This window comes from Hermetia illucens, chromosome 3 (assembly GCF_905115235.1).
Source record: "Hermetia illucens chromosome 3, iHerIll2.2.curated.20191125, whole genome shotgun sequence".
NCBI classification, from domain to species: Eukaryota; Metazoa; Arthropoda; class Insecta; order Diptera; family Stratiomyidae; genus Hermetia; species Hermetia illucens.
This window is the reverse complement of record NC_051851.1, coordinates 163,326,724-163,341,408: the sequence shown is the minus strand read 5'-3', so window position 1 is coordinate 163,341,408 and position 14,685 is coordinate 163,326,724. Positions and strand designations below refer to the sequence as shown.

Sequence of the window (14,685 nt, the reverse complement as noted above, 5' to 3'; positions counted from 1 at the left end):
TTGTAGAAAGTTGGCCCAGAAGACTCCTTGATTAAATGTAGGAGTATTTATACTTCAATATTCAACACCAACAGCGCCAACTGGTGGTGGTGTGATACACCAAAATCGCAACTAACTTCACTTGATTGCCAAACCGGCCATTTTATATGCAACAACCTAATATATATGGAAATGCGCAATTTATTACAAAATAAAAACTAAAAATTAATTTAATATTACGAACAGACCGGAACAGATGCTGTAGTTCTTGATACCAACTGCAGCAATGTCCTATTATTTTTTAACGAACTGTATGCGGCTATCTGTAGTAGGCCTTCAGCTCTGCGACTCTGGTCAGTCTCTCTATTTTACTTGGCTTGTGAATACTACTTGCCCCCTATGAGATACTTAGTCCTATTTAGAGCAGATATCTTTCTGGCATTCTTACTTTCTCTCGGTAATAAGTAACGAATATTTGGAATTGTATTCACTGTTTCAACCAATTTCATGTAGGTTATCTACTCCCGCATATTCTGGGCTTAGATGATAAGATATTGTGGTGGACTAGTCTTACGGGGGACTACCGAGTCACCAAAACCTGTGGTTCGTGGACTTGTGTATTTACTGATAACCGGGACATTGTTAACGACTCAAAGGTAAATCACTACTGCATCATATTCGTGATAAATTGTGATTATAAAAATTGAATGTGAAACAAATGCTTATCAAAACCTTCTTATCCGCGGTTTCGTACATACTCGTATCCATATATATATTTTTTATCAAAAATCGGCTTACTGCCTATTTATTATTTGATCTATCTCAACTAACTTTTTGCGACTTTATTGATTGAAACGAAATTACGTTAATTACGTTAATACACGTAAACTGTGAAATTCCAGGCATATGGTGGTCTAAGAGTAGACTTCTTAAGGGGGTCATCCCGTGTGAAGGCCGTCTTTTTCTCTTGTTTTTTAGAAATTTTTTTGTGAACAAATACGAATTTTTCGCCATTTATTTAATAATATCTTGAGCATGCGTAATAATTTTTCCAGTCAGATAATACAGCTCATTATTGAAACACAGAGCAATTTATTCACCCGTCTCCAAAAAAAGTGTTTTTCTGCTGCCATGCTAGAGGGCGCTGCGATCGTCTTAAAGTAAATGGCATTTTAACGTACAGACTTATTATTATTATTGTGTTAAGGGAAAGTCGCACCGCGTCCTTGAAGAACTATTATGCCCCTTTTACTGGTTATAGTGTACCTATTGATCATAGTATCTCAAGCAGATGCTTCAGCTTTGCATCTGGTATTAAGTGTTCTCCCAGATGTCTCGACCTACTTTGCACAAGTGCCGGACACTGTCCCAGGACGTGTATAGAGGTTTCGTCCTCCTCCTCATAAAGCCTGCAGGCAGTGTCCGTAGATATCCCTAGCTTCCCTAGGTGATAGTTCAGTCGACAATGACCAGTGAGAATTCCCACTATGATTCGGAGGTTCTTTTTGGTGAGGTTTAAGCAATCCTTTGTACGCATGGGTTCGTATCCCCCAATAAGCACCCTGGACTGCTCCATCCCTGGTAGGCCCGCCCAGTATAGTTCCCTCAACCGTTTCTCTTCGTTTCTTAGATTCATAGCCATGAAACCGTTTCCGATTCCACAGAAGGGTTTTGGCCCGTGTAAAGGCATCCCTGCTCCCTTCTTGGCTAGTTCATCCGCTGCCTTGTTGCCTTCCAACCCAGCATGGCCTGGAACCCAAAGTATCCACACCTTGTTGGACGAGCCGAGTGTATTCAGTCTCTCAAGGCATTCCCATACCAGTTTAGAGTTCACCTGATTGGATCTAAGTGCCTTGATCGCTGCTTGGCTCTGCCCCCTGTAGTTCCCTTGCAGATTAAAGGAGGCACATTTGTCTATGGCGTATATTTCCGCCTGGAATAGGCTAGTGTACCTGCCCATTGGCTCAAAGTACAATTTCCTTGGACCAATGACACCGGTACCTGCTCCCTCTGCTGTGAAGTATCCGTCAGTGTATCAAGTAATCAGTTGCTGGTTTAAGCCGTATGTCGCAGCCATGCTCTCCCAGTTTGCCTTGTTACTCCAACGTGTTTCAAACTTCCTTTCGAAGTGAAACCTCGTTGTCATGTTGTCCCTCGATATCAGTGATTCGGGATACCGCCTAGAAAGGATATCAATCTACCTTCGATTTAGGCAGCTCCCCGCCTCACTCATACTACCGGCCAACCTGAATATTGATCTCCTTGCCCGCATCTGTATGTACAGATGGAGAGGGGTTAATCCCAGAAGGACCTCCAGGGATGCCGTTGGGCATGTCCTCATTGCCTTACTGATACACCTGCAAGCCAGCCTTTGGGGCTTATGTAATTCCCTGGCTTGTGTGCTGAGTTGGGTTCTTTCTGCCCAGATTACCACTCCATAGGTAATCATTGGCCTTACTATTGCAGTTTATATCGAAAGTAGTATCTTCGGGCTGCAACCCCATTTTTTTCCTGCTATGGATCTGCAAGTCATCAGAGCCCTCGTGGCTTTCCGACAGGTGCTTCCGACATGTGTCTTCCAGAGTAATTTTTGGTCTAGCGTGATTCCCAAATATTTTAATGTTTCTCGTTTCACCTCCATATCATGTAATGTTATGGCTTTCAGGTGATCAAGCTTACGCCTCCTAGTGAATGGTACTATGGTGGTTTTGGTTGGGTTGATCCGCAGTCCCACCTTCCTGCACCAGGCACTAGTAACCCTTAATCCAGTTTGGATTCTATCACATAGGGTATCTTCATATTTGCCCCTACAGATTAAAACAATGTCGTCCGGGTAGCCCTGGACTTGTATTCCAGGATTAGTTAATACGTCCAGGAGTTCATCCACTACCATACTCCACATCAGCGGCGATAGTACTCCACCCTGTGGACAGCCTTGAGTGGTGTTCATGATAATAGAATTTGTACCTGTTTGTACCTCTATTCGTCTGCTTTCTAGCATTTTGCCCATCCAGAGTGCCAGGGTGTTTCCCATTCTTTGCGGCTCAGGCAATCCTGTATCTCTGTGTGCGATGTGTTGTCGAATGCTCCTTCGATATCCAAAAACGCTCACAGTGCAATTCCTTTTGTTTCTATGGCGTCCCGTAGTACCTCTGTCAGCTGATTCAGAGCAGTTTCAGTTGACCGTCCTGCCCGGTAAGCGTGTTGACAGTGATGTAGGGGATTACGCTTTAGAACGTTAGTTCTAATATAGTTGTCTATGACCTTCTCCACCGTACGAACGATGTTAGGCAGATTGGTCTGAAAAATTTAGGGCGAAAAGGATCCTTTTTACCCGCTTTCGTAATAAAGACCACTTTTGCCCGTCTCCATGCCCTTGGTATGTAACCCAGTGCTATGCTCCCCCTTACCACCCTCAGAAGAGACTCTAAGATAATTTCTAGGCCTCTCTGGATAAGTGCTGGGAAAATGTCGTCTACTCCGGGGGATTTCATTGGTTTAAAAGTTCCCACTGCCCATCTTAGCCTAGCTTCTGAGCATACCTCTTTTGCTAGTTTCCAGCTCTCTTTCCTTCCCCTTTTATTCGTTGTTGGGGTGTCAGGCAGATTGTTGTCGCCTGTCACCGGGACCGGGAAATGAGTTCTGAGAAGCAGGTGTACCCTGTCCTCCTCATTCTCGGTGAATGTCCCATCTTTCTTTTTCAAGTAGACAGAGGATATTGCCCCGTCTTTGGCTACAGCCTTGTGCAGCCTGGTTGCTTCTGTGATCTGTTTAATCCCTTCACAGAATTGCCTGAAGCTGTTCCGTTTCGCTTCCCTGATCGCGTTGCTATACGCAGTCAGTGCATTTTTATACCTCCACCAGTCCCCGTTTTGTTTTACCCGGTTAAAGAGTTTTCGTACCTCCGTTCTCATTCTGGCTAAGTTCCTGTTCCACCATGGTACATCCCTTGATGACTTGACTGTCTTGGCCGGACAGCTGGTCTCATATGCGTCAATGACGATTGTGTTGAGGTTTTCCACCACCGTTTCTAATTCCAGTTCGCTCCTGATATCACCGCCCCCTTGAAGGTGGGCAATGTTGTTGCTCAAGTGCGTTGTGTAGGATTCCCAAACCGTTCTCTTGGGATTCCTTATTATTCTTTTTATTTCGGAGTTACCCGTACATACAGACTTAACTACAGTCCGCAAATTAGGATTATTAAAAAATATTGAAAGCTAAATTTTTGGCGCTGTGTTAAACTTTTTTTTTGTGAATTTTGGTGTTTTTTCACGGCTTTTTCAATGAATAAAAAAAAAATACCAAATGAATCGGAATTATCCTAGTTTGCGGACCGTAGAAATATGTTCAGAATAAGTCGCGAACATTTCAAAGAATTTTGTTGCATACATTTTGGGCTATGGTGGCAGCAGATTTTCAATATGCAGTGTCCAGAAAGACGCATTTAAAAAGTTGAATAAGATTTTTAACCATAAAATCGTAATTGATCACTAATCTGCTATACTTACTCCATAAACCTTAAGCTTCTTCAAGAAACACATGTACAGCCTTGGCTTCAATTCTTGTCCTTTTAGCGAAATCATTCGAACGTAATTTGGACCGATAAATACACGCCTTATTACGGCGATCGAGATTAATCTGACATGTGACTTGATCACGTATTTTTTTTGGGGGGGGGGGGGGGGGGGGGGTAGGGTAGGCGAATGCATTTACGCACACAGTGTTGGACGGTACGTCGTCGGACTACCAACTAAACACCTCCCCATCGTCAGAGAGCTAGCCTGGAACCGTTTGTCACATTACTTCTGACTAGTCCCCGAACGCTCCCGCCTTGTCAGTTCAAGGAACCCCCTGCCATGCGGCTCCTCTACCGGTCGAGCTCTATCTTCTTAGCAACGAGAAGGGGTTACGCGGCTAATGGGTAAAACGGCTCCAAGTCCAGAAACTTGTTGGCTCTTCAGCATCTCTTCGACAATGTTGTCTGGAGAGAGATCCCCTGTGTTTAAATAGAGCTGCTGTCGAACCCCATCGCATCTTCCACAAGAAAAAAAAGTGTGGTATGCGCCTTTCTAATCCTGTGCAGGTAAGACGCTAAGGCTCCCAATTTGCCCAAGTTTCTTTGTTCAGAGGGTTGTAGGATCTCTTGTGTACGCTTAAGAAATACTCCAAAGCGGAGGGGTCGCAGGTAATTGTCGGTCATAAGTGAACCAGCGAGCAGTCTCAGCTGGCGAAGAAATTGGGTAGGATTCTCACGTCATCACATTTTTCAGTTTGTCGGTCTTCCAGAAGTTTTCTGATCCGCTTGCCTTCAGATTTCGTGTAGATTTCGATCAATCTATTTTTGAGTGCGTCGTAGTCTTGGTTGCCAGTCATCTCATTGCTCCAGATTACGGAATTCCAGAAGATGACGCGTCGCTTTGAGAAAAGCGGTTTTAATACTATTTGTTAATCTTGAAAAAAAAACTCTTTTTTTATGTTGCTCTAGTCAAGGTCACCGTGTAGAGAAATTAAAACAACTTTTAATTAAATTTAAATTTATTTACATTAATTTATCTACAGGAGACAAAATTGGCCCCGGCCTGATTTCTCACCTGCACGAAGAATTTTTTGACAGTCTGCCGGAATTCCTTACTGTCAGATTTCCTTCTCTCTCTCTTCCTTTCTTTGCTGAGATTTTAACCTCCCCATGCTCCCCTGGTCTAATCATCCCAGCTTTCCAATTTCTTCCAACAACCTCTCCCATTCTACTCTTCTACTTTCTTCCCTTATCAACACTTGCTCTGCCCTGAATTTCAATACCACCAAAAACTCCTTGGGCCGCACCTTCAATCTATTCCTTTCCAACCTCCCCCAGCGCCACTTTTCTCTCTCCAAGCAACACTTTGAGTCCATGCTCTCCAGAGTGAAGTCCATAAAGGCACTTGTTGAGTGTCGAGGCCGCCCTTGCCCGCGGTAACTTGAAAATGTTTTAATTCCACATTCGCTATTCCCATAATCCTAACCAATCTCTCCTTTCTTCCATTGGTTTTGTTGACTCCACTGTCAACTCCCCACAACAATCTTGCGACATTCTCTGCTCTTACTTCTCTTCCGTGTTTTCTGCCTCGACCACTCCACACTCTACGCCTCTTGTTACTGTAGACTGCTCCCAATCTCAGGCCATTCCTTTCCTTACGATATCCTTGGTTGAGTTCCTCATTGGTACCAATGTCGGACTTGGTCCCGATAAACTTCCTAGCCTCTTCTTTCATAACTGTTAAAATACATTTCCTTACTTAATATATAACAAAAGTTTAGAAGAATGCTACTTTCCACATCTCTGGAAAGAGCTCCTCATCATCGTTATCTTCAAGGGCGGAGATTGCTATGAACTACCGCTCCATTTCTCTTCACTCCTCTTGCTCTAAACTCCTGGAGAGATACCTCAACGACAGGCTGACCACGCACTTTGGTCATCTCATGGTCGCATGGTTTCGTGAAACATAGATCTACGGCTTCCAACCTTCCGGTCTTTACCAACTTCGTTGCTAAATGCTTCAATTTACGACAGAAGGTGCATGCTATTCATACTGATTTTTCTAAAGCCTTTGATACCGTTGACCATAATATTCTCCTCTCTAAACTCTCTCTACTTAACTTCCTTCCATCAATCATCTCCTGGCTCCTCCTCCTATCTCTCATACCGAGTTTCTTTTCATGGTTACTCAATCCGTTCCTTCTCTCCTTTCTCTGGTGTTTTCCAAGGCTCTATATTTGGTCTCCTACTCTTCCTGCTTTTTATTAATGACCTCGTCTCTATCCACGCCTGCGTCTGCTTTACGCAGACGACTTTAAATTATTTGCCTCTGTTTCGTCTCCACTGTGTTCTCTTGCAGTTCAACCGTGATGCTCTCTTGCGTTAGTGTTTGGTTAATAAGTTGGTACTGAATGTCAGCAAATGGCACTGGATGTGCTATTCGCTTAAACACTTCCCAATATCCTTTTCCTCTTCTTAGTGGACAACCCCTTTCACTACTGACGTTCTTTCAAAATCTGGGTGTAATATTCGATGACAAACTTCGTTTCGGTTCCCACTTCGCTGCCAGCATTAATCGAGCTTCCAAAATGTCTGGTTTTATTCCTCCAGAATTATTTCTCACTGTACCTGTAGTTTCTGCAGATGTGCTACCCGTATGGGCATGCTGAGAATCCGGGAGTGAAACAAGGGGATGATCATCAAGATTTCGTTTTGAATATGACAATTGAAGGGGTGTCGGGCTTCCTGCTGTCGCAAAGATAATAGTTAAAAATATCCTGGAACGCACAAAGGAACATATCGAAAGCTTAATTGACAGAGAGCAAGTTACTTTCACCTATTGATCCTCCTGCATTGATCGCATCATTTTGGAACAGTGCGCCCAGTTTAGATCCTAGCTGCACCTGCAGAGAGTGTATTTGGCGTGCTCTATGTAGGCGGGGCAATTCGGAGAAACTAATAGGTACTTTCAGAGTGACATATGAAGGCGCCCAATGTCACGTGCTGGATTGAGATAAAATTTTAGAGGAATTCAAGGTCCAAAGCAAAGTCTTTTGGGGTTGTATCTTGTCATCGATATTAGTCCCTCTTGTCATCGGTGACGTTCTTCATACTGCCTTCCCCGGAGAACGGGGAGGACTTAAACAGAGATACATCTTTCTGCACACACCTCGAGTGCGCTGATGATATCTATCAGAAGCGGCCTCAATGTAAGCAACAACAAATTCAAGGTTCTTACTCTGGTTGGTCAAACTTGGGCAGAAAATTCGATGATTCGTCTAAATATCTTGGGAGCGTGGTTTCTGACAACGGTGGTACCGAACAAAATATCGCTCGACGCATTAACAGAATTAGATTCGCGCTTTTTCTTTTGTCTAAAATTTGGAAATACAGATACCTCGGCCAATGTTCCCTCTGTGTTGTTATATGGCAGTAGCACATGGAAAGTGATCACCACTGTCACTCACAGACTCCACGCCTCCGCTGCGTCATCGGTATACTGTGGCTTGAGAAAACCTCGATGGATGTTTTGATTAGAGGGCGGAAGTGGCAGTGGAAAAGTCATACTTTGAGAATGCGAGACGAATTCATTACCATTTCCCACAATGGCCGACGAGTGGGTCGGTTCCTTTGTCACTAGTTGCTGTCATAATTTGTGTGGCACGCCGTAAAATGCTTTCTCTAGATTCAAGAATGCAAGGTACGATTTTAAGAATTTACTCGGGGTATTTGCTTTATCGGTAAGCAAAGTACTGAAGTTGGTGTCGGCTTTTTACACGTTGATATCGATCTCTCTCGCCGTCTAAAATATTGTAAAGATGTTTATAACGGATGGGTCGATAGTAATCATCGGCCGATGTCTAGGTGCGATAGTCTCGTGGAGAACGTGCAGTCGGTGTCCTCGACTGTACGCTCACCAAAATTATTGCATACTCCAAACGTTTTCCTCCATGATTGCACTATTGTCGCCCGCCATTAAGATCGACCTCAATGGCGATATAATCATCGGGAGGCACCTTATAATCCTTTGTGGCCTTTGTGTCAGTTAGCTGGCAGAAGGCAACTTTCTCGGCATCGGGTCGACCTGTTTGTAGTGGATATGCGGTGAACAAATGAATCGTGCGATCCACTGATATAATAGTGAGCTTCACCAGCCGGTCATTAAATAGCTCGACTTCTTTAATAGCATTACGTGGGCTACCAAAATAGAGAAGTTTATAGTCGTCTTCAGGGCGTTTACACTCTATACCACATATTTTGGCATCGCTTCATTTTTTGTGATGTGTGTTACCAAAAGAGATCAAGTAGGACCAACAAGACTGTATACAGGAGATTCGGCTCCCAGCGTATTGTTCGAAATTTTATGGTGGAGAAAAATCACTGCGTATCTTTGCCCATTGACGGTAATTGCCTGAGAAAAGTTAAGGTCTGGTGTTAGTGCCGTGTATGTGTCACATGAGATGGGGAAACACATGTACATAAGAAGACCATCTTTTTTTTTTTCCGATGGAAGGTGGAAAGCTTCAAAAGCTATCGCAGGCTCCTGCCACACGGTTATGTGGGACTCTTACCCACTAAAACCACCTCCTTCTCCTTCCATTTGGTATTACGTCTCCTTCCCATTTGGTATTACGTCGCGGGGCTGGATCAGAATTTATTCGGTGCTCATGTCAACATTCGTGTTCCTCTCGCGTTCATTCTTTCGGATGACTTCCTCCTGCCTAAGCTTCTTTCCGATGGCTGTAATTACTTTTTCAACTTCGGTCCATATCCCCTTGGCTTTCACCATAAGCTCCATGATATTTTCGGGTGTAAAGTGCTCCCCGGTTGTAGCTTCTAATGTAGCCCTTTGGGATTCGAATCTGGGGCAGTGAAAAAAGACGTGTTCTGCGTCCTCTGGAATGTTTGGATATCCCATATGATTTTGTGAGTCCAATGGCCTTTTTCTGACTCGTCCCACTTCTCTAGCCATTCCGCGATAGTTTCAGCTCGTGCGAACTGTCGCCGACGGGCAGGAGATTCTCCGGTGAAGTACGTTCGATCGTAAAGTTGTTGTATTTCTTTCGCCAGAATCTCAATCGGGATCATTCCTGCTATCACGCAAGCTGCTTCATTAGAAATTGTTCTGTAAGCGCAACATGTTCGGAGTACACTTATGCGATACGCAGCTCCAATCTTTTTCTTATTTATTGTATTTTCCAGTGCATCTGCCCATACTGGGGCTGCATAGAGTAGGATCGAACTGACCACCCTTGAAATAAGGAGTCGACGGCTCGGCCTTGGGCCACCTATATTTGGTAGCATTCTCGCAACCAGCGCTCCGATGTTATATGCCTTGGTTGCTGCACCCTCCACATGCAATCTGAAATTCAACCTCTGGTCAATCATTACACCTAAGTACTTAAGTGCAGGCTTGGAATAAATTGTTTGCGTTCCAACTTTGATCTTCATGGAAGTGCACTTTCTCCGCTTGGTAATAAGTACTACTTCCGTCTTATGCTCTGCGAGCTGTAGACCAGCATTCTCTAACCAGGATTTAATCTCATAGACTGCTTCATTTGCATAGAGCTCGGCTTCCTCGAGAAGGCGTGCAACAACCGTCACACCAATATCGTCCGCGAAAATAATGGAGGCCACACCAGTAGGAAGGTCTAGGGTCAGTACCCCGTTATACATAATAATCCACAAGAGTGGCCCTAGGACAGACCCTTGTGGAACTCCGCATGTCGTTTGGTGGGATTTCATTCCTTCATCTGATTCGCAGCACAGAGTCCTATCGATTAGGAAGTCGGCAACAATACGCACCAGGTACTTCGCCACGCCTAAGTTCATTAGACACTCAAGTATCTTGCTCCATCTAGCGGAATTGAAGGCATTCTTCACATCAAGTGTAATCACTGCACAACATTTGCCCTCGTCAAGTGCGGTCTTAGCTGTGTTAGCTACTAGGACAAGTGCATCCGTTGTAGACCTCCCCTTTCGAAAACCGAACTGATTTTCGGAGAGACCGCCATCCTTTTCGGCAATTCGAATTAATCTGTTATAGATTACTCGTTCGAATAGTTTCCCAGTATTATTTAGAAGGCATATCGGCCTGTAGGACGAAGCTTCACCCAAAGGTTTGTTTGGCTTGGGGACTAGAATTAATTTCTGCTTCTTCCATTGTGTAGGAAATACTCCTTCTTTAAGGCATGTGGTGAACGCCTCGGCAAACATATTTGGAGCTATTTTTACTGCTGCCGTCAGAGCTTTATTGGGGATGCTATCCAAGTCAGGTGCTTTGTTTCCAACAATTTTATCCGCAGCTTCGAGGACCTCCTTTTCGCTTACCATTGGAACTTCGGCGGTGTCTATCTCGACAGTGGGAAGGTCAGCGGTACTCACATTCTGTGGGAAAAGATCCGATAAGATAAGATAAGATAAGAAGACCATCTAGGCAACATTGACGTACCGACACACCTATACTTTAACTACATGGGTCATGGGTCATGGGTCAGTTAGCGACTTCGTTCCTAATCCAAAGATATACAACGACATTCTGTGCCGTTTTGTGGATCATTATTTTCAATTATTCGATTTAAACGAAACGGAAAAATGTTTATCAATTAATTAAATTTTTTTATTATTTCAATAGGCAATTTTGTTCTATGGCTCCAACCTCAATTATACGGACCTACCACTACCACGCCCGAAAAATCAGATTTGGGGTCTATTACACGAAGAATCGCCTAAAAATGTACCCTTCCTACAACATGAGATTATTTTACATCATTGGAACTATACGTCAACATTTAGTCGGTACAGTGATGTGCCATTGACTTTGCAGTATCTTAAAAATTTAGATGCATTAATAACAACGAAGTATTTTTTGCCTGTGAAAGAGAAGAATAGAATTAAGAATGAAATGAAGTTAGCATCGGTCGTGTATTTGCAATCACATTGTGATTCACCGTCAGGAAGGGAGGAGTATATAAAGGAATTGATGCAGTACATTGACATTGACTCATATGGACAATGTTTGAATAATAAGCAGTTGCCGAAGTCGTAAGTATATACATATTTATTGCTGCATGAACGCTTACATATTAACAAGAGGTTTAAAGCATGCCTGTAAATATATTTTTCAGCAAACACTAGGTTTGTGAGCTTCCTTTTTGGTGATATTTGACGCTTTTATGCCTTTGAATCTACCCTCAAGCTTGAGCTGCTTAGTTGTTAACTACTGGAAGCTACTGGAAGGACAGGAAACTTTATACGTGTTTTTCTCGAAACCACGCTTTGCTAGCAGAGCGCCAGCTATAGCACATAGTCAAACTATAATATTAGGTTGTTGCACATGAAATGGCAATCAAGTGAAGTTATCCTGCAGACGACTTATTTGAATCAAGAGATCTCATAACAATAATAATGTGATCTTGCAGACTAAATAAGAGATCTCATAATAATAACATTTTCAGTCTATAAAAGATTTCTGTAGCTAACGATTGTTAGTTAGTAAGCTTGAGGTTTTAGAAATAAACGAATCTTTTTCGTCCACGTCTTAGTAATTCATTGTAAGTAGAAAGCCCGGATAACGTGAAACAATTAAAAGCGTATCGACACTTTATTTTTTTCACCTCTGCTCGGACTTGAAACTTCACTGGCGCAGTCTTGGTCTTTGGAAGGGAGGAAAAATACCTCAAAAACCTTCTCAGAACTACATATCAACCTAAATCCGCGTAGTGAAAACCACGGAAAAAAACAATCTACATAATATCTATAAATCAGTATTTGTGTGATAAATAAATCTTATCTAGTAGCAAGTCTTAATGCTGTAACCCTAAAAGAGACCGGTTAGGGGCTAGATAATAATCAATTTAGTGAAAAGTGGAACGTGCTTTATTTTTTACAATATTAAACCAGTAGATCATCGGATCATCAGGTACTGTAAAACAAGAAAATGGCAGTAGCGTTAACTTTTTCAGAAGTAATTAGAGAAGCTAGAGCTGTACAACCGTACACGGGAGAAGATGGATTCCAGTTATACGATTATATAAATGAAGTAGAAAACATACTGCGATTAGCAGTTGAAGGACCGTAAAGAGAACATGTTGCCCAGACCATGATGTCAAAAATTCAAGGGAAAGCAGCAGCCGTAGTGAGACGTCTAAATGACAGAAACTGGGAAAATATGAAGGTGCTGCTTACAAACACATTTGGAGTGAAAGAAACATATCTACAAATCAAGGAGGATGCTGACAGGATTCAATCGAAAAGCGCGAAGGAAATATTCGAACATCTTGAGTTTAATTTAGATAAATTCAATTTGAAATATAAATTAGATAATAATCACCCTTTTGAATTCACCCCAACTAACAATGAGAGTAGTATATCAGAAAAATTTTTAAATAAAATTCATAGAAACGATGCTATGTATAATATTTTAGAACAATACCAGTAACTTCCTTAGAGCAGTCATACAGTGAGTTACTATTCACAGGTTACAAAGAACGTGAACATAGTGACAAGAGCCGTGATAAAAACAAAGATTATAAATATAGGGATCGATGCAATCGAGAAGACGATCAAGATCGAATGAATAGAAGAAATTGTGAAGACAGTGGAAGGTATAATAGTAACAGGTGGAGAAGTCGACGAGATAGGAATCATTTTCATCGATATAGAAACGATAATTGTCGGCATGTAAGTGGTAGAAATCGCCGGCAACCACCGGAACCAATGGAATTAAATAATACACAAAGTAAACAGGATTTTCGGTCAACAGCCTCGGAAACCTCAATCTTCCAATAATGAAGATACACATAAATAACTTTCCGATCAGAGCATTGATCGATTCAGGCTCCACTACATCATTGTTAAATGAAAAGAAATTGGGAAATCACCCAAGAATAAAAGTAGAAGGTGTACAATATAGGACCATATCCGGAATTCAACAGGTGCAGTTTGAGACCATTACTAAAACATCACCCGAAATTGGAGGGGAGTAGTAGGCTGACATTTGTAGAGAACGGACGTGTCTACAAATTGATATTATTAATAAAAATAATTTAAAATTGAAATTAAATTAACTTTTATCAAGAATATAAAAAGATATTTATATTACTTAATTAATAATATATAATTTAAAACTTAATTGAAACTAATTTACTTTTGAGTTATTATCTAAGTTACTTTTCCTTAAAAAGTTTTGAGAAAAAATTCGTTTTTTTTTGGCTTGGCGGGAATGAGCGGCGAGCCGCCGGCGGGTGGCGGACCAGACCGGCCCCCCACCATAAGGCCTAGGGGCACTCGGATCGGTCGTGGAGTCCGCAACGAGGAGGATCCAGACTTGAAAATAGCCAAAGTGAGGATAGTCAATCTTGAAAGAAGAAATGGCGAGCTGGCGAAGACACTCGAAGATTTCAAGAAGCAAATGACAACATTGATAAAAAAAATGAAAAGCTTACAGAGCAGCTAATGGCTGGGGAGGCGGGCCCGCCGTCTCCAAAGGTAGCCAGAAAAAAGGTGAAGCTATCTTCGACTACTTTTGCAATCATGGACGAACCGGGCTGCCTTGAGGGCGAACAAGCAAGTTGCAATAGTGAAAATGGAAAATTGGGTGAGTTTTTGGTTTATGTTTCCAAAAAATTAAAGAAAAAAAACAAAACTCAAGAAAAAATGTTAAATAATGTTAAAAATAATGCAAGTACGAGTGAAAATTTAAAAAATAGTGCAAGTACGAGTGAAAATTTAAAAAATGGTCCGACTGGGGATACAATTAGCACCCGAAATAAAGAAAAGGGGGAAAGGGTGCCCCCCATTAATGTTTATAAATTAGGTGGTAGAGATTTAGCCACTCTACTTGATAGGAGCGCGGGGCTCTCAAATTTTGTTATTAAAAAGACGGGGGCCGAGAGAGCCCAAGTCAAATGCAATAAAATTGCAGATTACAAAAAAGCACGGGAGGTCCTCGAGCGAGTGAAGGCTCCTCACTTCACCTACACTCCAAAGGAAGAGAAGGTGCAAACCTTCCTTCTGAAAGGCTTGGATGCGGAGGAAGAGCCCGATGAGGTGCTCAAAATGCTCCGGGAGACGGGAACTGAGGTTAAGTTCCTCTCAGTATCACGGTTTAGTACAAGGAGGTCCGTTTTGGAAAAGCAAATCCTGCCGCACTTCCTCGTGCAGATAAGCCCGGAGAGCCGGGGAAGCGA

General features: G+C 42.4%; 1 protein-coding gene across 2 annotated transcripts in view; it reads left to right on the top strand.

Moving 5' to 3' along the window:
* The first annotated feature begins 325 nt into the window (after nucleotides 1-325).
* Nucleotides 326-14,685, top strand: part of LOC119651030 (alpha-(1,3)-fucosyltransferase B) — a 60,479-nt gene continuing 46,119 nt past the window's right edge. For both annotated transcript variants that reach the window (XM_038054343.1, XM_038054342.1), the window contains exons 1-3: nucleotides 326-436; nucleotides 493-635; nucleotides 11,130-11,539. In XM_038054343.1, coding sequence (XP_037910271.1) covers nucleotides 379-436; nucleotides 493-635; nucleotides 11,130-11,539 — 611 coding nt within the window. In that variant the 5' untranslated portion in view covers nucleotides 326-378. The remainder of the gene's footprint in view (nucleotides 437-492; nucleotides 636-11,129; nucleotides 11,540-14,685) is intronic.